At 46.7% G+C, this 20,892-nt stretch overlaps 1 protein-coding gene across 31 annotated transcripts in view; it reads left to right on the top strand.

The window, feature by feature from the left end:
• The window catches only part of MAP4 (microtubule associated protein 4), a 1,839,191-nt gene that overhangs the window by 1,581,528 nt on the left and 236,771 nt on the right, over positions 1-20,892 (top strand). For 26 of the 31 annotated variants that reach the window (XM_078662502.1, XM_078662520.1, XM_078662498.1 and 23 more), the window contains one exon: positions 7,282-7,374. The exons of the other annotated variants lie outside the window; for them this stretch is intronic. In XM_078662502.1, coding sequence (XP_078518628.1) covers positions 7,282-7,374 — 93 coding nt within the window. The remainder of the gene's footprint in view (positions 1-7,281; positions 7,375-20,892) is intronic. 31 annotated transcript variants of the gene reach the window in all.

Genomic DNA, 20,892 nt, shown 5'->3' on the forward strand with positions numbered 1-20,892 from the left:
GGCATTACAGCCGTCTTCGGCCCGGCTTGCTTGAATCCTGATGGTGCAGTGAGCAAGGGACTCACATCTGAGCATACCCTTCCACACTTGTGGTGGCCAAAACGATTCATTCAGCTTTCAAGGCAGCACTCACTCTGGGACACTTTGCCTCTCGAGTGGAGCTCAGGCCTCCTGTACGCCTTTCCATCCATACCAGTCCTGCCCAGAGTTCTCAAGAAGATCAGGAGCAACTGGGCCCAAGTTATCCTAGTGGCTCCAGACTGGGCTCTGAGACTCGGGTATCCTGAGCTGTTGAACATGGCCATGGGCCCTTTGGGAGAACCTGCTGTGGCATCAACAGGTGAGGGTTTTACACCAGACCCTGTCAACCCTCTGCCTTCATGCGTGGAGAGTTAGCTGGGACAGTTGACAACTTTCAACCTTCTGCCCAAAGTCTGTGATGTTATTTTGGCAGCTCAGCATCCTTCAACCAAGACGGTATATGCAGGCTGTTGGAATAAATTTGTGGCATGGCATGCTGAGAAACATTTTGATCTCTTATCTGATCCCTTCTCCCAGGGACTTTTGTTTATCCTAAACCTGGCCCAGCAAGGCTTTGCATTGGGTTCTTTGAAGGGTTATTTATCTGCCATCTCTGTAGCTGCCAAATCAGCCTTCTCTCTTAAAGTCCCCTATTGCAAGGAGGTTCCTCAAAGGTCTGTAGCACGTTTTCCCCACCTCACTTTATTGTTCCTCAGTGGGACCTTTATTTAGTTCCTACTTTCTTAATGTGCACTTCCTTTGAGCTGCTTAATTTTTGTTCTCCTAGGCTCCTCACCATCAAGACAGCCTTTCTGGTAGTAATGACAACTACTAGCAGGGTCGGTGAGCTACAGACACTGTCTTCTCAGCCTCCTTCTATTTTGTGTTTCCCAGACAATGTGGTCCCCTGGGCTCTAGCTTCCTTCTTGTTGAAGGTACTCACCCCATTCAATGTAGGCCATTCCATCACTTTACCTACCTTTTACGCCCTGCCTCCTCCCTCTTAAAAAACAAAAAGAAAAATGGTCTCTCCACCAGCTGGACCCAAAAAGATCCTTGCCTTTCTACTTTGACCACACAAAACCGTTCCTGGTGGATATATGCATCCCTTCATGGTGTTTGTCGGGGCCAAGAAAGGGAACACTGGTTAGGAACATACCATCTCTCGATGGATCATGCTGTATAATAAAATCTGCATTTACATTCCATTAGGGCAGAGGGTGCGACCAATGTATTAGCATTTGGAGCTCCGGTCCTGGACATATGCCAGGAAGAAACGTGGGCCTCTCTGCACACTTTCACTAAGCAATACTGCGTGCACAGTCCGGTCCATCGAGACACACATTTTTTCCCATTTGGTCCTATTGGATCTGCAAATCAATTTCACACCAAAAAGTCCTGTTTTTTTGTGTGAAATTGATTTGCAGACCCATCTCCAGGAAGGTGTATATATATATAGGCACTGCGCACATCACTTTCAGTGCGGGCACCGCTGCCAATGCCACGTGGAGCCAAACGACGCCAACTACTGGCATGCAGTGGTACTGCTCTTGAAATATTTTTCAAATCCAGTCTGACTCCTAGGGATAATTCTTAGGTAAGGAATCTGCAGCTAGATAGTCTTTACCAGTTCAGGGGTTATCGAAGGTAAGTAACTTGTTAGAATGTTTTTGTTTCTTAATTTTATCATTCGAACATTGATCCACAAAAGATCTTTGATCCATTGAGACTGATAGAGGTTTGCTATCATAGTCACATTAATTGCATAATGGATTTGTCCAATCACATTTTGAAGGCTTCTACTGTTATCAGTTTGGAAGCAAGTGAATCAGGTTGAGTTTGATTGTTCTCACTGTCTCAGTACATTATAACATTCACCAATATTAGTATGGTAGTATGGGCGGTATTGTTCTTGGTTGCTATCTTACGGCATGCATCACTGGTTAGTTTGTTAGCTGAGGAACTCTAAATTGTCTTTGTCATGGTTATAGTAGTGCCTAGAATACACTCTTATGTGTTATCATTTGTTTTCTATATTTTTGTCAGATTCTGGAAATTAGCCTTCTTACATTCATCTGTAAACCATAGAGAACCTTTCAGAACGTAGATAGGACCAGGTCTTTGAGAAATTACCTGACTCAGACTTGTTCATTTTTTTTTCCGTACCTTATGTAAACATTATAGCAGTATGTGTCTGTGTGTGTGTGTGTATATATATATATATATATATATATATATGTGTGTGTGTATATCTGTATATATATATATGTATGTATGTGTATAGATGTATATAGATCATTTCCAAAGGTAAACACCCTCTCATTCCAGAGGGTACAATTGAGCCACACCATCCGATTCTGGCTTGGAATCTTTAATTGCAGTAGGTAGCCAGCATAATGCGTTTTGACCTAGTAACAATCTTTTATATATATATATATATATATATTTTTATTATTTGAAGAAAAACAAGAGAGTGAGTACATACATCGGGTACCATACAACAGAGCACATTGCGGAGGTGAACAGGCAAATAGACTAAAGGGGTACATATCAATTAAACGATGACTGAGATGTCAACACTAGCAAATACGTAGCAGGAGTAAGGACATAACAATCCACAACCCGGCTAGGCTGAAACCTTCAGGGCCCATCCACCCGCAAAATCAGGATGATTATAGCCAGAACACATGACACCCGAATATGAGAAACAGAGCAGCTCAGGATAATCCACCCACATCTCGTAGAAGAAAGAAAGAAAAGAAGAGAAGGCCATAGAAACAAAATAAAGACAAAACAAAAAAAAACATCCCCCCACCCCGCACCCCTGCAGATGGCTACAGCCCAACCCACTAGCAGCGTGCCTGTCCCCCCAGCTAACTAAGTCCTAAAAGAAGGAAGAAACAGAGGAGGGCATCGTCTAGCATATCCCCGGCTCCCCCCGCTCGAACCAAGAATCCCCTGAAGTAAATCAAAAACGTAATAAGCTGTAAATTTGTGGCGTAACAGGGGAAACTTCAAATACCGCCCTGCCTTCCATAGATAGTACCATCGCAAACCCCGTATCCAGCGAGACTCGATGTGAAACTCAGTCTCTCAATCTCAACCATTTCCCCTTCGAGCAGACCCCTTCCGGACGAATAGCCGCTTCAGCAGGATAGTCAAAACATAAAAAGATCGGAACATAGTCAAAACCAGGATGTAGCACCGGGTGGAGAGTGCCGATAACTCCACCAGGGTCCGAGACTCTCCTAGCCCTCACGGATGCACAGCGTTGTTGCGGCCGCCATCTTAGCGGCCTAGACACACACGGGAGTAACGCAGGCCCAGGCCGACAGCAATCCCCAGCCTTGGGTTCCGGAAGAGGGAGCAGCAGGTAGTCCATCAATAAACAGCAGTAGTCTTAGGCCACACGATCCAGTCACCACTTCGTGTTCTCTCCGTTCACACACAACACCGTTCAAAGGCTCCGACACCTCCCACAACACAGGGTCTGGATCCCCCGTCGAAGTGGCCATCGAGGGCATCTCGAGTAGTTCCGCTTCCCGCAGTGGAACAGGGTCCAGTCCGGTCCGCTCAATTACAGTCAAGCAAGTTATCATTGTGCGTAGGTGTGCATCAATACACTCATGGAATGACCCTATGGCTGCCAACACAGTTAGTAGTGACGGGACACTACCGGTTCCTTCCACAACACAGCATTCTGTCTCAATCATAGTGTCGGCTCCGGAGAGCCCGGTCCCTCGGAGGGGAAAACAAGTGGATGCGGAACGGAAGACTGCAGAGGGGGACACTCCGTTGGCGACAATGATAGTCCGGACGCAGCTACCGCAGGCGGAGAACCCCACCCGGCGAGCACCGGCCGCTCCCAAAACAGGGCCACCGGGCCAGGAACCCCGGTCCGCTGCTGCAATTATGTGTCGTCACCCCTCTTTCAATGTATACCAAGCACACCAATCGCCGTCCGTAGCGGGTCAAAAGAAAACTTGCCACCTCAGCTGACCGGACCCTGTCACACAACCACGGCCGATGTTGTTCAACTTCAGCCCGGCTGGGCCAGTACTCGAGACCCCGGCTTTCAAGCTGGTGTAGGCCGCAAAGTGCCACACGACGTATCTTTTTCCACCGGAATGGCAGAAATCTCAGGATTGCACCATTTCGATCCAGACCAGTTCAGACACAAGAAGGCAGGGCGCAAATTCAGGATATATGACAGGATCTACTGGCAGGAGACGGAGGTCGGCGGATCCGGGAACTCAAGCGGCCATCTTGGTTGCTATTGTAGCTCCTCCCCGTTCTTCCCCTAGTAACAATCTTAATCACATGGTATGCGCATTCATCAGTTGCTAGATTATTTTAAAACATAAGAACAGTGAAGAAGAACTTAATTTTTTCACGTGGTCACAATAATTAAAGCCAAAGCGGTCATAATCGCAATTGATAGTTTTTCAGAATAAACCAACACCACCACTTCCATTTTTATAACTAAGCTGAGCAGTATACTGAGCAGTACACTAAATCAGATACCAGTCAAAGAATACTGGTTCGAACGATTACTCATCCCACTTTGGTAGGCGACTACATTGGCCATAATACCTTGCTTTCTGCCTCCAGTCCTTCATTCACAATGTGTCACTTATGTGTTCATATGCCACATCCTATCACACTCCAGCCTCACGAAAAAATTTCATGTTGTGCTTGGTGATATAGACGTTCTTCACAGATCATCCAAAAGTGGTGGCAACCAAATCCCAGTTGTTAAAGGCACGGTCACTGATGCTTCAAACATACTCTTGCCAGAAGAACGGCACTGTCCTGAGGAATCTACCCTGCACACCCTAGCTGTAAGTTGCATCAATGTTTCCATAAGCCATGGGTGCCACCACCTTTCTCCGATTGCCTTGCCTCCATTTGCTAATTTCATCAGGGCACTACAGCTGCCGGGCATACTTTTATATATTTATCCATCCGAAATTGACACATTTCAAAAAGGCCTTTCCTCCTGGGCCGGGCTCGCCATGCGGAAATGATACTGCATTAATATTTCCATATATATTTCTTTGTATACGGAGCGCAATATACACCTTTAGCGGCAGGACAATAGATTGTGATTTCACATCTTAACCTAAATGAGCAGTGGTCCAGATCCCATAGTTGTATATTTTGATGACCACACCCACCTAAGCAAGCGATCATTGCATTTAAGAAATAGACCAAATGGAGTCACACCTGTAGCGCAGACCCACACATGAACACAAGCAATGTCTAAATCACTCAACACTTAGCTTTAATTGAGGGTAAATGGACACTGACAGCACACATATCAAACAAATCAACATTGCAAGTCCTAAAGAGTACAAATCAAAGGAGCATACGCCCGCTTAAGGAAGGTATCTGTAGCATCACTTTCAACATGCTGGATCACCACCTAATATTGCATACATGTACAATCCTTTAAATTGTACTGTAGGTGTTAGCATTAACACCCACATGCAACACCATGCATTAATAAAGCAAGTGCATGGAATATGGCAAAGTAGATGGCATCAGAGAAGAACTCTGTCTCTTGCACATACTGCTCTACTTGGCAAGCACACTATTCAACCCCTTGAGATAGAGCATAGCACACAGGAAATTAAGGTTCAGGGCAAGGATAACACAGTGGGACTACTCCCACTGGGGAATATGTACTGAGATTTACATTCAGTAATGACTTTGACTGCTTAACACACTCCACATCACCCTCACAAAGAACGTGCCTCCTGCTATTATCACAGAGAGAAATCTCCGATGCATGCTGCGATATTATGCGAGAATTATCCTATAGTCACCATAGACAGAAAGCTTCTCAAAGATATCGATCTACAAGATTGACAAGTCACTGGCTTTCCGCTCTCAAATCCCTTATGGCAGGTCACATATGCCCACACACACCACATAGTAGATGTATAGCTTAAAAAACGATACATGTACAGGCTTCTATGGAAGGCACAAAAAAACCTTCATGAGTCTCCTTTTCTATTTGCTACCTAACATACTGCCAAGGACAACCATTGTAGGTTTAAGATCAATGTTTGATTTTCAGGATGTACAGAAAAGGTAAATGTATGTATAATCAATGTAAAATAAACTATTTAATATTGTATTCCCTGTTAATATTCAAAATATAGCCTTCATGGCCATCCATTCTTGGACCCTTTTGTAAACTGAATACGTGCACATCCGCTGTCTCATTTGTCCAAAGACCAGTTTTCCTTCCTAGCTGCCTTAGGACTGCAAAATTTCTCAACAATGTATCAGTAAAAAAGGTTGTTGGAGGTAGAATAAACCATCTGTTCATGCAGACCATTTGTTCATGAGATGTGCTTTATTACCTGCTATAAACAGCAAAGGACTTATCTATACTATGACAAATGGGATATTAGAGGAGGCTGATGACTTGGGAGCAGACAAAAGAAAGTGCATTGGACAACTTTGTTTTAAATTGTACCTTGTCTGATTTCATCCGGCTCTCAGTTATATATTTGACTTTGTGCAAGTCCGAACTAACCCTCTTCTGCAGTCATTAGCGAACACATTATCCTACTAATGCATAGAGTTTGTGGAAATATCAAGAGAGTAGCATGTCAGGGCTGTGGTTTCATGGACTAGCAGACATGATGGATGATGTTCCGACTGGCAGTCAAAAGACATGCATAGATGAATCTTTGTTGAGCAAACCAATAAGACTGCATTACTTTAATCGTGCAAACTGTGGCGGGTTACTGTTCCAATAGGAAATTTGTGTCAATCTTGTAAAATTGTGTTATAAAGATAGATTACAGGACTTCAAACGCTTTTGCATATTTTAACACAGAATCATAGAAATGGTGCATATGATGAACCCCATGGATCATGTGCCTCACTATAGCTGGGCTGTGGTAGAATCTCCAAATAATGTACTTGTTGCTTGAATCCTTATTGTACAACTACCCCATAGAGCTACATAGGGCTGTATCATGTTTGGGGCAATACACAAGTTGTGATCCATCTGCACTACAACTGTTGTCTTCGTTCCCATGTCTGCTTATTGTGCCTTGTCCATCCCTCTTTTTCCATCTTTGCTCCTGATTTATATCCAAGCCTGGATGTCACATTAACCTTTTCCTTTCTATTTCCTCACATATTAAAAGCAGTCTCTCTCTCTCGCAGCTTGCCATGTGTGCTCATTTTAACCGTGCTTCCCCTTCTTTGTGTCGTTTTCTCTATTCTGTGACTCTCCAGGTCCAGATAGTCTCCAAAAAAGTCAACTACAGCCACGTACAGTCCAAGTGTGGCTCCAAGGACAATATAAAGCATGTCCCTGGTGGCGGGAATGTAAGTATTGACTCTGGACCACTGGCTTTCCACTACTGCCTGTTACTTGCTTCTTCTATGTGCTGGGACTGGCTGTCCATGCAATGTAAAGTAAGATATGAATAGTCGTGATTAGTAGCTGAGGTGTATACTGCGCACCTTTCTCGCTTGGTGTAGCTAACGTTCTCCTTTCATTTGGTAATGCTACTATGACAATACTGCAGCGCTTGGTGTTTATGGAGCTGTTCCCAAATCTTGTGGATGCTTTTTTCTGTGGTTTGTTTGTTGCATTTATCAAATTGTGTAATGGTGGATAATTCTTATTTTTTCCATTGTTGATGACATTAGGGCTCGCTTGAAGGCTGATGCACAGTAATGTATAGTCGTTTTCTCCCATACACCTTGCGATATAGTACAACTAATATTGGACTGTTTCATAAGAGTTAAAATTCCAGATCACTAAAATTAGTGTTTGTCTTAAGGCGTTACACCATAGTCCATAAGTGGTGTTGTCATGCCCTAACCCTTACACTTCCTTTTGAATGACAAGATGTCAGGATTCGAACCCTCACATAGCCCAATGTTCAGGAGATACTAAAACTCAAATTTTATTTAGCTTATTTCTTTTTCATAATTTACTTTGTAGGTATTTTGATTATGGTTAGATAGCAGATTGTAAGAGCTGCAGGAAATGCAAGAAAGTCACGTCATAATGACACAAATGACCACTGAAAGGGGCGCTCAATACGATAGTTGGAATGTGATGCTTGTCTTTATATCAATAGAATTTGGTGACTTTAGAAATTGCGCCCACTGAGTATTAAGTTGCCTGTGAAGAAGAAGAACAGGCTTAGTACTACTCCTATTGGAACCACAACTTTCCTCTAAGTCATTTGGCTTGACATATGCAAAATACAATTTAGAGACATTTCAAGTCTTGTAACTAATCCCTCTGTTGCAGACATTAGGGGTTCTAGTGGTTTCTCTTCTTTAAAAAAAAAAAAAAATATATATATATATATATATATATATATATATATATATATATATATATATATATATATATATATATATATATATATATATATATATATATATATATATATATATATATATATAATTTAACATGTTTCCTCCTCTACTTTATATTAGGCCTCAAAATCAAGTAGGTCTTGGCCCAGTGAGCAGCTTCACCCATTTTGTAACAACTGTGCTTGAGTTTTCAATATCAACAGTGAATATAAAGAAAGAACTCACATGAAAGTAGTGAATGATTGGGAACACAATCTTTATCTGGCAAGAGGTTCATAAACAGGCCTTGGTTCTCCTTTACACACTATGGTACCTTTCATATGATTTGAGATTCGTTCTTGCCCCAACAAGAACCCACAAGTTCCAGAGTCACAATGCTCACTCCATCTTTGTCATAAGAAGCCTTACTTAAAAAGTTCTCTCCTTACCACGATTGCACCCATAGTCGCTTTTAAGTTTCAGCATGTGCATTTGGTGACTCTTGATTCAAAGTCTGTGCTGTACACCACCCTCGGGGTGTTGCTTTCTCTTAGTCGTTGTTGGATGTAACACAAATTTTAAATGTCAATTCCCTCTAAGGATAACCTACGATTTCTAGGTCTGACTCTCCCACCTACCAGGAAGGAGTCATCCTTGCAAGGTTTACTGAAGAACTTTTCTTTCAGGAAAGAGGCACTGAGCCCTAGCGCATGTTCAGAGGTGCTACTGCTGCTTGAATGCACAATAGCTGGCAGCTAACCAGAATTCCTTAATAGGGCTCTGCCCAAGATAACTTCCAAATTTTGTGAGATATTACCCATGACAACTTTGACTGCAACCCAGCCTGGACATAACTAGGTGCATAGTGGGCATTTTTTTGAACCAGTCCCTTTGTCTCCATAATGTCTAATGCCACAGAGGTATCTTCCACAGACAGTCACCCCTACAATCGTGCACCTTCGTGTAAAAGGAGAAGGCAATCTCCTACCATGAGTCCCCTCCGCCTTCCTCAGAGTTTGAAGATGTGATAATGGTCACAAGCAAGCCTGAAGAGGCTTTTGAAGTGGTAATGGTCTCAAAGACCTGGGTGGAATGCTGACATTAGTCGAAGGTTAACATAGCTTGTATAATTGCTATAATGGCTATAACCGGCGATTCTACTATTTTTGCCCATTTCCCCAAGCTGAAATCACTTTCTAGTGAGAATCACAAATACTGTTACCTATGGACTAGAAAGAACTCTTTGTCTGCTCTAGGCCTGACCATACTTTCTTGGAGTGTGGTGGTGGTATTAACAGTGCCTCTCTAAGCTGAAAATGACTTACATTGCCTTCCTGGTCCTACTCCTCAACTCTATTTGTAATGTATTATATAAAGTTGTACAGTTAATGAGAGGAAGAGTTTTCACTGCTTGTCCTTTTTGAAAGCAGGAGTGTTTCATTTAAATATTCTGCTCTGTGCATGGAACTCTCTACTTTAAAAAACGTATCTGAAAGAAACACGTTAGTTATAGATTCCTTACCTTAGAATTACCCCCAGGCATCAGAATGGATCCGTAAAGTTTTTCGTCAGCAGTACCGGTGCGCGTCAGAAGGTGGCGTCTGTCGGCTCCGCGGTCGTCGTTGGGGTCGTGTCACCGGGTTGACGTTGCGGTAGCTGCTTAGACGCCACCCTCGCGCGCTGACGTCCTTTCTTTCTTTTTCCGGCTCAGCCAGCGCATATCTGGAGAGAGCAGTACCTCCAGTCACTGTTTGACTGGCTTTTTCTTGACTTTGTTGCCTTCTTAGTTGAGTCCATCGACTCCTGGTGCACGAGGGATGCCTGGCTTCAAGGCATGCGGTTCCAGTAACCGACTGATGTTGGTGACAGATCTGCACCACATGTGCCTCTTTTGCCTGAAGCGCGACCACAACCCCAAGTCGTTCACTGACTGCCGGTCGATGGCGCCGAAGGCTTTGCGGGAGCGATCCCAAAAGCTGCATAAGCGCCGGGAGTCGGCTCCGTGCCGTTCAAGGTCCTGGTCGCGAGGGAGGTCGAAGAACCGGTCACGGAGCCATCCCCATTCGTCCAAGTCACAGAAGTATTCGCACTCTGGGTCGGGTAAGTAAAAGCATAAGAACAAGTTGAAAAAGCATTGCAGCTCTTCTACTTCTCGTCGGTCGGCCGAACCGATGAGGGATGCAGTTGGTGCCCCTCCGTGGTTCCACTTGCGGAGCCCGAAGAGTCAACTCTGCGTTTCCCTCCCTTACCGGTACCCGGAACGACTCCTGCCCAGCTTCGTAGGTTCTACGAGGCGATGCATACCATCTGTGGGCTACACAAACCCGCTGGTGTGCCTGCAGGCCCCATGGACTCAGTTGGGGGCCTAGCCTTCTCCGCCAACGGCTCTGGCGCGGCAGATCCCCCTTGGATCCAGGTCCTGGATCCGGATTGGTGCCGGTTGACCTGATTACTCCTCCACTGGCGGCGCTTCTTCCAGTACCACTACCGCATTCGACGCCGGTCAGCCCCCCTGCCGGCATCGGCCCCGGCCCCCATTCTGATGTGGAGCCGTACCGGCGTCTGGCGATGCCGGATCCGGCGCTGAGATTGTTTGCTGTAGTACCACATGGCGGTGGGGTGCTCCATGAACACCTGCACTACTCTTCACCGGACAGAGGGACGGGGATGTGGAAATTAGCGACCTGCAAGTCCACCGCCACCATCTAGTCTTCCGGGTCGAGGGCAGACAGGACCTGTGCAAGCGGCAACATCTTGAACTTCTACCAGAGGTAGAAGTTCTGCACCTCAATTACAATGGTAGCTCACGAACGAGGATCTTCTGTCACAGCAGGAGGAGATGGTTTTCCACCCAAACCTGTCCAGCCTCCACCTCCTTGCGTGGAGATTGAGAGACTGCAGTTTACGTCGTTTGACCTGCCTCCCAAAGTCTGCGATGTTATCTTGGCAGCCAGGTGTCCCTCCACTAAGACTGTATACGCCTGTCGGTGGAACAAATTTGTGGCATGGTGCACAGCAAAGGCTGCTGTGGATCCCCTTCTCTGCCCTTCTTTTTGAGGTTCTCTTGTTCCTCCTTTCTTTGGCTCAGCAGGGCTCTGCTCTGGGCACTATCAGGAGCTACCTTTCTGCCATCTCTTTCTTCCGTCGGCTTCCAGATCAGCCTTCTCTTTTCATGTCTCTGGTTGTCAATCGTTTCTTGAAAGGCATAACTCATCTCTTGCCTCCTATTCCTTTTGTTATGCCTCCGTGGGACTTAAAGCTTTTAACTCTTAAAACTGCACTCCTGGTTGCCATCACTTCTTCCTGAAGAGTGAGTGAGCTCCAGGCTCTTTCAGCTAAACCTCCTTTCCTGCCTGTCCATCTGGACAAGGTAGTTCTCAGGACTCGTCCATCCTTCCTGCCCAAGGTTGTCACTGCTTTTCACATCGGGCAGACCATCACTTTGCCCACCTTCTTTCTGACTCCTTCGAAAGAGGAAGAGAGACTCCACCGTCTGGACCCAAAACGTGCGCTTTCCTTTTACCTCGATTGCACCAAACAGTTCCGGGTGGATGACCAGCTCTTTGTTGGGTACGTGGGCGCCAAGAAAGGTGAAGCCGTACACAAAGAAACTATCTCCCAATGGGTCATTTTGTGTATCAAAGCCTGCTATCCTTTGGCAAAGAAGGAGCCTCCAGTGGGGTTGTGCGCCCATTTCACCAGGGCGACGGCAGCAACCACTGCTCTGGGAGGAAGCGTTCCTCTGAATGACCGCTGTCAGGCAGCTACATGGGCTTCGTTGCACACTTTTACGAAACACTACTGTCTTGACAGTCAAGTCCGGAGAGATGGCTTCTTTGGCCGTTCTGTTCTCCAGGACTTTCTCGTGTGATCTTGGTTCGCAGACCCACCTCTGGGGTTGGTATTGGTGGGGTATCTGTTCTGGTCTAAGGTAAGGAATCTATAACTAACGTGTTTCTTTCAGATGCACAAGTTACCTTTGGTAACAATATATCTGTAAGAAACATTAGTTAGTTATAGATTCCTTAACGCCCCACCCATCCTCCCGTTCTGCGAACTGATTTCTAGGGTTAAGGACATCCTTTCAGGGCCCTAGTTTTGTGCATCAATGGTCAGTGTCTTGCATGGCTCTGCGTTTCTGGTGCAGAAAGTCGTATACAGAACTGACACCAGCGTGCGAGGGCAGCGTCTAAGTAGCTGCCGCAACGTCATCCCGGCGCCCACGACGCCGACTACGATTGCGGAGCCGACCGGCTGCACCTTCTGACGCGCAGAGGTACTGCTGCCGAAAAATCTTTCGGATTCCAGGCTGGGGCCTGGGGGTAATTCGAAGGTAAGGAATCTATAACGAACTAATGTTTCTTACAGATATATCGTTACCAAAGGTAAGTAACTTGTGCGTTAATAGCGTTCTGGAATATGTTTGATAAAGGGCTATAGGTAGTAACACATATCAATCTTTTGTTCTCTTCTTCTTCATATGTGGACTGCAACTGATCCCTATTCTCCAAAGCCCTTTTCCTGGCTCTTTTTATCACATGGTGGGCGGGGGGGGCTGATATTCTTTATCTGCCAGGTTTTTTGAGTTTTTCATTGCATGTATCTTATAATCGGAGACCTTCGAGCAGTTGCGTCTGAGATGTAAATATTGTCCTACAGGGAGGTTTTACCTATGTGCACCTGGGTGAAAGCTCTCAAAACTAAGCAGATTATTACGTTTGTAATAGACCTCGGTCGTGAGGTAACCGTTTTTTTACCTTGATCAAGGGGTCCAAGAAAGGTAACTCATTCCTTCCAATAGTAGCAGTAAAACGTAGTAATGGATCTACTGCATTCAAACACTTAATATTTTTGCTTCTTCCTTTGTGCTGTCCAAATGAGGAGGACGTTGTTGATGTAACGTTTCCATAACTGGATCTTACTCCTAAAGGAATCAAATCATGTAGCATAAACTCTGATTCAAAAGAGTGAACATAATGACAAGCCAGATTCTGAGCGAACGTGCTTCCCATGAAAGTCCTATGGGCCTGGAGAATGAACTCCCCTTCAAGCTCAAAATAGTTCTGTGTCATAGCCAAGTGTGGCAAATCTGGGACACAGTCTTGTGGGGTTAAGTATTCCCAATGATTGTGACTCAAAAGTTTGTCAACAACAGATAATGTGGCATCCTGTGGATGTTGGTTATTAGGACTGCACATCTAGGCTAATCAATAATTCCTTCCCTTCGTCAAAGGCAAAATCCTTAATAAGGTTAAGGACGTCTTCGGTTGTAGGTAAGTGGGCATCTTTTTTACCATTGGCCAGAAGAAAAAAGTCACAAAATTGTGATAGGGGTTCAAGCATTAGAGCCAATGCCGGAAACAGTTGGTCCACCTGGAGGTTGGGGTGGATTGGGGGGGGGGGGGGGGGGGCTACCTGTTTTTGTGGACCTTAGGAAGAACATAGAAGTATGGTACCTTAAGTTGTTTCTGTATCAAAAATTCAGCCTCATGTTTAGTGGTCCAATTGTTCTCATGGCATTTAGATTTAAGGAAAGCCACTTCTTCCTAGACCTAGAGAATGGATTCCTTGTTAAGATGCTGGTAATTTCTAGTGTCATTAGGAAGTCTCAGGCGTTCATCCATATACATTTCTCTGGGTAGGGTTACAACAGCGCCCCCTTGTCCGGCGTCTGTTTATTTTTACAATGGAATTGTTGGTTGCAAGTACCCTCTTCCTTTTTGCTAGTATTGCAGAAATGGTTGGGGTGGTTCTGCCTCATTCCATCTCGCGTTTTGAATGCGGTGAATTTTCTTTGCCGTGTCACTTGCATGCCACTTTGCATTTCTTTCTTTTGAAATAAACAAATAAAGGTAGTCCCTTGGTCTATTAATACTGTTACCATATATTATTCTCACACTTGGGTCTTTCTTCCTGTGCTCTTTCAGGTAGAACTAACCTGAGCACATTTAAGATAATTTTGTATCTTTTCACTATTTTTTTCTTCACCTTACACAGTATGGGAATAGGCCCCTAAAGTGAGTTAGGGATCTCTGGCCCTGATGAATGCCCCAGACCCGTAAGGGCTTTGAGGATGGGCAGAAATATGTTGGCCTAATTTTTATGGCGGTGTTAGTCATTGCTCTTGCATTACTGCCGCACAACTATTTTTAACCTTACCTAATGTACCAACTAATAAAGGTAAGTAGCTGGGATGCATGAAGGTATTCTTAGTTCACTGAGCTAGCACCCTACACTGTCCAGTAGCTTTTATCGAAGTACTTCCGCCTGCGCTGAGTCCAACAGGAGGTTGAGTTCGCCCTGTAGGTATTATCCTTCCAGGGTAGGGAGAGGTTGCTGATGAAGCATGACACAATTTTGTGAGAGGTTTCCTTTTCTATAAGTAGACTTTACCACCCCCCCGTTTCCTCTTCAGCAGTCGCACAGGGCATCTGTGAATAATTGAATGTTTGGTTTCAGGCAAGAACACCAATTGTGCTTTCTACCTGTTGCCATATTTCTCGTGGTAACATTCATTACCACTCCACTGGATAGGGAATCCAAAAGGCTGGACACCTTATGAAAGAAAAAAATTTCTTCCACCAACTTGGCACTGTGATTTGTGAACATCACGTGCCTTATGGACCGTTACTCACATGCCTTGTGAGATTCAGTGCACATGTGAGGCCCATGGTCTTGGAGAAGACCCAGGCTATACTTTCTGAAACTGTCTGACGGGAGACATGCAGCGCAGTTCTGATAGATACATCTGCCGTGTGGATTCCTCACCTTGTGAATATCCCCCCTGCGTCAGCAACATTTGGAAATTCTTTTCGTAGCTTTGCGCCGACATGGACTTGGACGTCAGAGGCACGGCATCGCACGCGACTCCGCTGAAGTCACCGACGCCTATAATAGGCCCACGCCGGCGTGATGACATAAGTTCCCTTTTTTCCGCGTCGTCGACGCTAACGGTTTTCTAGGGATCATCCGTAGCTTTTACAGTAACTTTGTTACTTTGTATTGTTGGTGTTTCTTTGTCTCCTCTTTCGACATGTCTTCGAAGAAGACCGGTTTTAAAGCCTGTGGAGAATGCGGCAAGACCATGTCAATTACTGATCCGCATGAATGTTGTTTATGGTGTCTTAGCTCCGACCACGATGTCGAAGACTGCCGATCTTGTTAGAAGATGACTCCAAAGGCCCTCCGGGAGAGAGAAGCTAAGCTTATTGTTGCAAAGCTTAAAGGAAATAAGGAGAAGAAATCGAGGTCGCGGACTCGACGCTCGAGGTCAAGATTTCACTCGAGGTCGCGTTCGGGTTCGTCCTCGGCCCATGCTTCAAGATCTTCAAAAAAGAAGCATAAGTAGAGGTCTCATGAATCCCAACATCTTCGAAGAAAGATTCGGGTTCTAAGCCGAAGTTGCAGGTGAAGCTGGTCGAGAAAGAAGTGGTGTCTTCGGCTTCGGAAGAACAAGCCGCCGGAGGTGAGGCGTCACATACGAATTCGCCAGGTTCACCGAAGCAGACAACGAATCCATCTCCGGTTCCATCCCATTCTCCGGATCGGGAGGATCAAGGTGAGGAGGAGATGGTTGGAGAGGGAGAGGCTCCGTTGCCCGAAGGTCTGTCGACTCCGGTGCACCAGCCTGAAGAGGAGGTCGACGTTGTATCGACTCCACGCCCTCAAGAGCTGCCTGGGGGTTCATACCCAGCCTTCCCGGCTCCAGGTCAGGATCCTACGCATTTTCTAAATGCGATGTATGGTATTTACTCCAGGGCTATGTACCCCTCTGGGGTTCCTGTTGGTCCCACGGGTCCGATGGCATTTGGTCTGGGTGTCCCCCAAACCTATGCTCCTGCGCCCTTTATGCCGGCTTCGGCGCCGCATTGGCATTTTCCGACGCCGGCGAGGCCTTCGACTCCGAAGCCATCGAAGTCGACGACGCCGAATCCTTCGACGCCGATTCCATCATCTCTGATGCCGAACCCCGAACGACGTCGTGGAATTCTTCCTCGTCCGGCGTCGAGCTCGGTGCCGGCTCCGGCTTCGACGGAGTCGACAGTGGATCCGGCGGCTTCGAATGTGAAGCACAGGTCGAGGCGTGAAGCCCAGAGGCTGATGGAAGAAGAGAACTATCGTGAGGAGTATTTGGAGGAGGGTGAGCTACAGGATCCTGAGGACCCTTTTGAGGATCTTTCGGTGGCCAGTGTCCTTGAACTGTCCCCTGAGTGGGATTTGGTTTCAGTAACAGACGAACCCTCTAAAGATGTGGCTCCTTATCATGTTGTGATCAAGAAGGCTGCAAATTTGTTGAACATTGCTTTACCTACTGCTGAGTTCAAATCAAATCTTCTCACAGAGGTCCTTCACTCTCCATCATCGGTGACTGAACCATTACTACCCTTTAATGATGCCATTAAAGAACCTATTTTAGAGGTTTGGAAGAAACCCTTGTCTGCTCCTGCTGTGTCTAGGGCTGTTGCCAGAAGGTACAGGGCTGCTCCAGATGACCCAGAATTTTTATCCACTCATCCTCTAGCTGAGAGTTTGGTGGTGCAGGCTGCCTGTTCCAAACGATCAACAGGAACTTTTCCTCGGGTTCCAACTGAAAAAGAGTCGAGAAAGCAGGATCAGGCTTCTAAAAAGATGTTCTCCTCCGCTATTATGGCGCTGAAGTCCACGAATGCGACCTGCCTAATGGGGCGTTATATTCATGCCCTTATGGACACTGTACAACAGTTGGTACCCAAGTTGCCGGAGGAGGATAGAACAGACTTCCAGGAGGTTATCTCTGACACTCAGGCTGCAGCAAGACAAGTGATTCAGAGTGGGTTGGACACGGCGGACTTTGTGGCAAGGGTCATGGGCTCTTCTGTAGCTACGAGGAGAGCTGCGTGGCTGAAGTCGAGTGGGTTTTCTTCAGATGTCCAATCTACGTTGTTGGATCTCCCGTTCGACGGATCTGGTTTGTTTGGCAAAAAGGCAGATGCTGCTTTAGAACGCTTTAAAGACAGCAGGGCGACAGCCAAGTCGTTGGGCCTTCAGACGAGAGGCACTTTTGGAAGGCGTACTAGAGGATTTAGCAGATCTTCCTTTAGATCCTACAAGTCTACGCAGCCGCAGCAGCAGCAAAACACGCTGTACAGGTTTTATAGGGGCAAACAAAGAGCCCGTTCTCGAGGCCGTCAAATCTCCTCCTCTTCCTCTTCTTCCCCGTCCCAGCCCCCTGCCAACGCAGCAAAGCAGCCCTAGATCCGCCATTCCAGATCATGTGGCACCGGTGGGGGGTCGGCTTACCCATTTCCTACGAGATTGGCAATTGATAACATCGGATCTTTGGGTTCTCAATCTCGTGGGGAATGGGTATGCTCTTCCCTTTCGGGATTTTCCCCCAAATTACCCTCCTTGCCAGGGTTTTTGTTCGGAGGACCACCTGCTTCTCCTGCACGAAGAAGTCCTGGCACTGTTCAGAAAGGGTGCGATAGAGGGTGTTCCGGAGCAGGACAGGGGTCAGGGATGCTACTCCTGGTATTTTCTGATCCCCAATAAGGATGGCAGGCTTCGGCCAATCCTGGATCTCAGGATCTTGAACCTTTACCTGAAACAGGAAAAGTTCAAGATGCTCACTCTTGCACAGGTTCTTCAAGCGCTGCTGGAAGAGGACTGGATGGTGTCGATCGACTTGCAGGATGCGTATTTTCATATTCCCATCTTGAAGTCGCACAGAAAGTATCTCCGTTTTACGGTTGGGTCGCAACACTACCAGTTTGCGGTCCTTCCGTTTGGTCTTACTACTGCGCCTCGAGTCTTCACCAAGGTGATGGCAGTGATGGCAGCACATCTCAGGAGGTCGGGAATTCCTGTATTCCCGTATCTGGACGACTGGCTGATCAAAGCGGAGTCGCCAGAGAAGGTGCTCCTTCATCTGCAAGAGACAACTCGTTTGTTGCACAGGTTGGGTTTTTCGATAAATGTACCCAAGTCTCTCCTGGTGCCCTCCCAGCGCAACCTGTTCATAGGTGCGGTACTGGACACTACTGTATGTCGTGCATTCCCTCCTCCTCAAAGGATTCGCGACATACAGGAAATGATTCCTTTATTCTCCAGAGAAACTGCAGCGGATCTGTCTTGGTGGAGCGTGTAAGGCAATCTGTCGCAAGGAAAGCCTTTTCAACTTCCTCCATCGGTGGCCACGGTAATAACGGATGCATCCACTCTAGGGTGGGGTGCTCATCTGGGGGACCTGGAGGTCAAGGGTCTTTGGTCTCCAGAGGAAAGGTTGCTTCATATCAACCTTCTAGAGTTGCGGGCGATACGTCTGGCGCTCAAGGCCTTCCTCCCTTCCCTTCGCTATCAGTCGGTTCAGGTCCTGACGGACAACACGACCGCGATGTGGTACATCAACAAGCAGGGAGGAGTGGGGTCGCAGTGTCTCTGCAGAGAGGCTCTGCGTCTCTGGTCCTGGGTTAAGGACCATCAGATTTGTCTGATGGCAAATCATCTGGCCGGAGTTCAGAACGTTCGTGCGGACAGTCTCAGTCGGCAGTTCTCGGCCGACCACGAGTGGAGGCTTCACCCGGAGGTGGTTCGTCACGTCTTTCGGATGTGGGGGACTCCTCAGGTGGACCTGTTCGCCACTCGCGAGAAAGCTCACTGCCCGTCATTCTGCAGCCCCAGTTTCCAATGCAGGGAGCCTTGGGGGACGCGTTTCAGTTGAGTTGGGGCTCTCAACTCCTTTACGTGTTTCCTCCCATACCTTCGATTACTCGGGTTCTGAGGAAAATTCGCCAAGACCGGGCCCAAGTTATATTGATCGCCCCGGATTGGCCAAGAAGGGTGTGGTACTCAGACCTTCTCCACCTCTCCTCTCACCCGCTGCTCCGTCTCCCTCACAGGGCAGATCTCCTCTCCCAGATGGAGGGGCAGGTTCTACACCCCCACCTCCAGACCTTACACCTTCATGCCTGGAGATTGAACGGGGCAACCTGAGTTCTTTTTCTCTCCCGCCTGACGTGGTGGATGTCATCTTGTCAGCCAGGCGTGACTCCACTAAGTCCATCTATTCTTATAGGTGGTCGAAATTTGTCACTTGGTGTGGGGAGAAATCTATAGACCCTTTGATAGCCCATTTGTCTGATGTTCTCCAGTTTGCCCTTTCTCTGGCGCAACAGGGGCTTGCTGTTGCCACAGTGAAGGGCTATCTTTCAGCGCTGTCGGCATTTCTCTGCTTGCCTGACCAGCCATCTCTTTTTAAATCTCCTGTAGTTTTAAGGTTTTTGAAGGGCCTCACGAATAAGTTCCCTCCTACTCCTTTTATTGTGCCTCAGTGGGACTTAAATCTTGTTTTGACCTTTTTGATGGGTGCTCCCTTTGAGCCTCTTCACAAATGTCCTATGAGGCTTTTGACTCTTAAGACAGTCTTCCTCGTTGCAATAACCTCGGCAAGGAGGGTAAGTGAGCTTCAAGCTCTTAGTTCAAAGCCCCCTTTCTTAACCATTCATGCTGATCGAATGGTTCATAGGACCAGGGCTGCTTTTCTGCCTAAGGTGGTGACTCCTTTCCACCTTGGTCAATCTGTTACCCTTCCTACCCTTTATCCTCGCCCACACCCTTCCAAGAAGGAGAGATTACACCGTCTGGACCCCAAGAGGGCGGTGTCTTTTTACCTGGACAGATCTAAAGACTGTCGATTGGATGACCAGCTCTTCATTGGCTTTCCTGGCTGCAAGAGATGAAGAGCGGTCCATAAAAGAACTTTGTCAAGATGGATCGTCCTCTGTATAAAGATCTGCTACTCTTTGGCCGGTAAGGAACCTCCAGAAGGGTATAAGGGCTCATTCTACAAGAGCTAAATCTTCAACCTCTGCATTGGCTAGAGGTGTTCCTGTAGAGGACATTTGTAGGGCGGCAACTTGGTCTTCCCTCCACACTTTGGATTCCGAGGTGAGGAGGGACGGTCACTTTGCACGCTCTGTTCTTCAGGATTTCCTGGTCCTGGTCTAGAAGAGTGGACACCCTCCTCCGGGAGTGGGGACTGCTGTGGGACTCTATTCACAAGGTGAGGAATCCACACGGCAGATTTATCTATCAGAAGAACAAGTTATTTACCTTCGGTAACGCTTTTTCTGGTAGATACAATATCTGCCTGTGGATTCCTCACTGACCCACCCGCCTCCCCGTTGTCTGCTCTTCTTTACCAGGGTATCTGTGTTGTAAATATTTTATGGTCAAGGAAAATGTTTTATTTCAAATGTTTTCTTATATTTACTTTGCACTGTGTGTTTTACCTTGGCTATTGTATACTGTGTATACTATGTATATATCTATTGTCATTGGTCCGTCCTTGTGCCTCGAAGGCACGGAAAAAAGGGTGGAACTGATGTCATCACGCCGGCGTGGGCCTATTATAGGCGTCGGTGACTTCAGCGGAGTCGCGTGCAATGCCGTGCCTCTATGACGTCCAAGTCCACGTCGGCGCGAAGCTATGAAAAGAATTTCCGAGTGTTGCTGATGCAGGGGGGATATTCACACAGTGAGGAATCCACA

The sequence above is a fragment of the Lissotriton helveticus genome, chromosome 10 (genome assembly GCF_964261635.1).
Source record: "Lissotriton helveticus chromosome 10, aLisHel1.1, whole genome shotgun sequence".
Classification (NCBI taxonomy): Eukaryota; Metazoa; Chordata; class Amphibia; order Caudata; family Salamandridae; genus Lissotriton; species Lissotriton helveticus.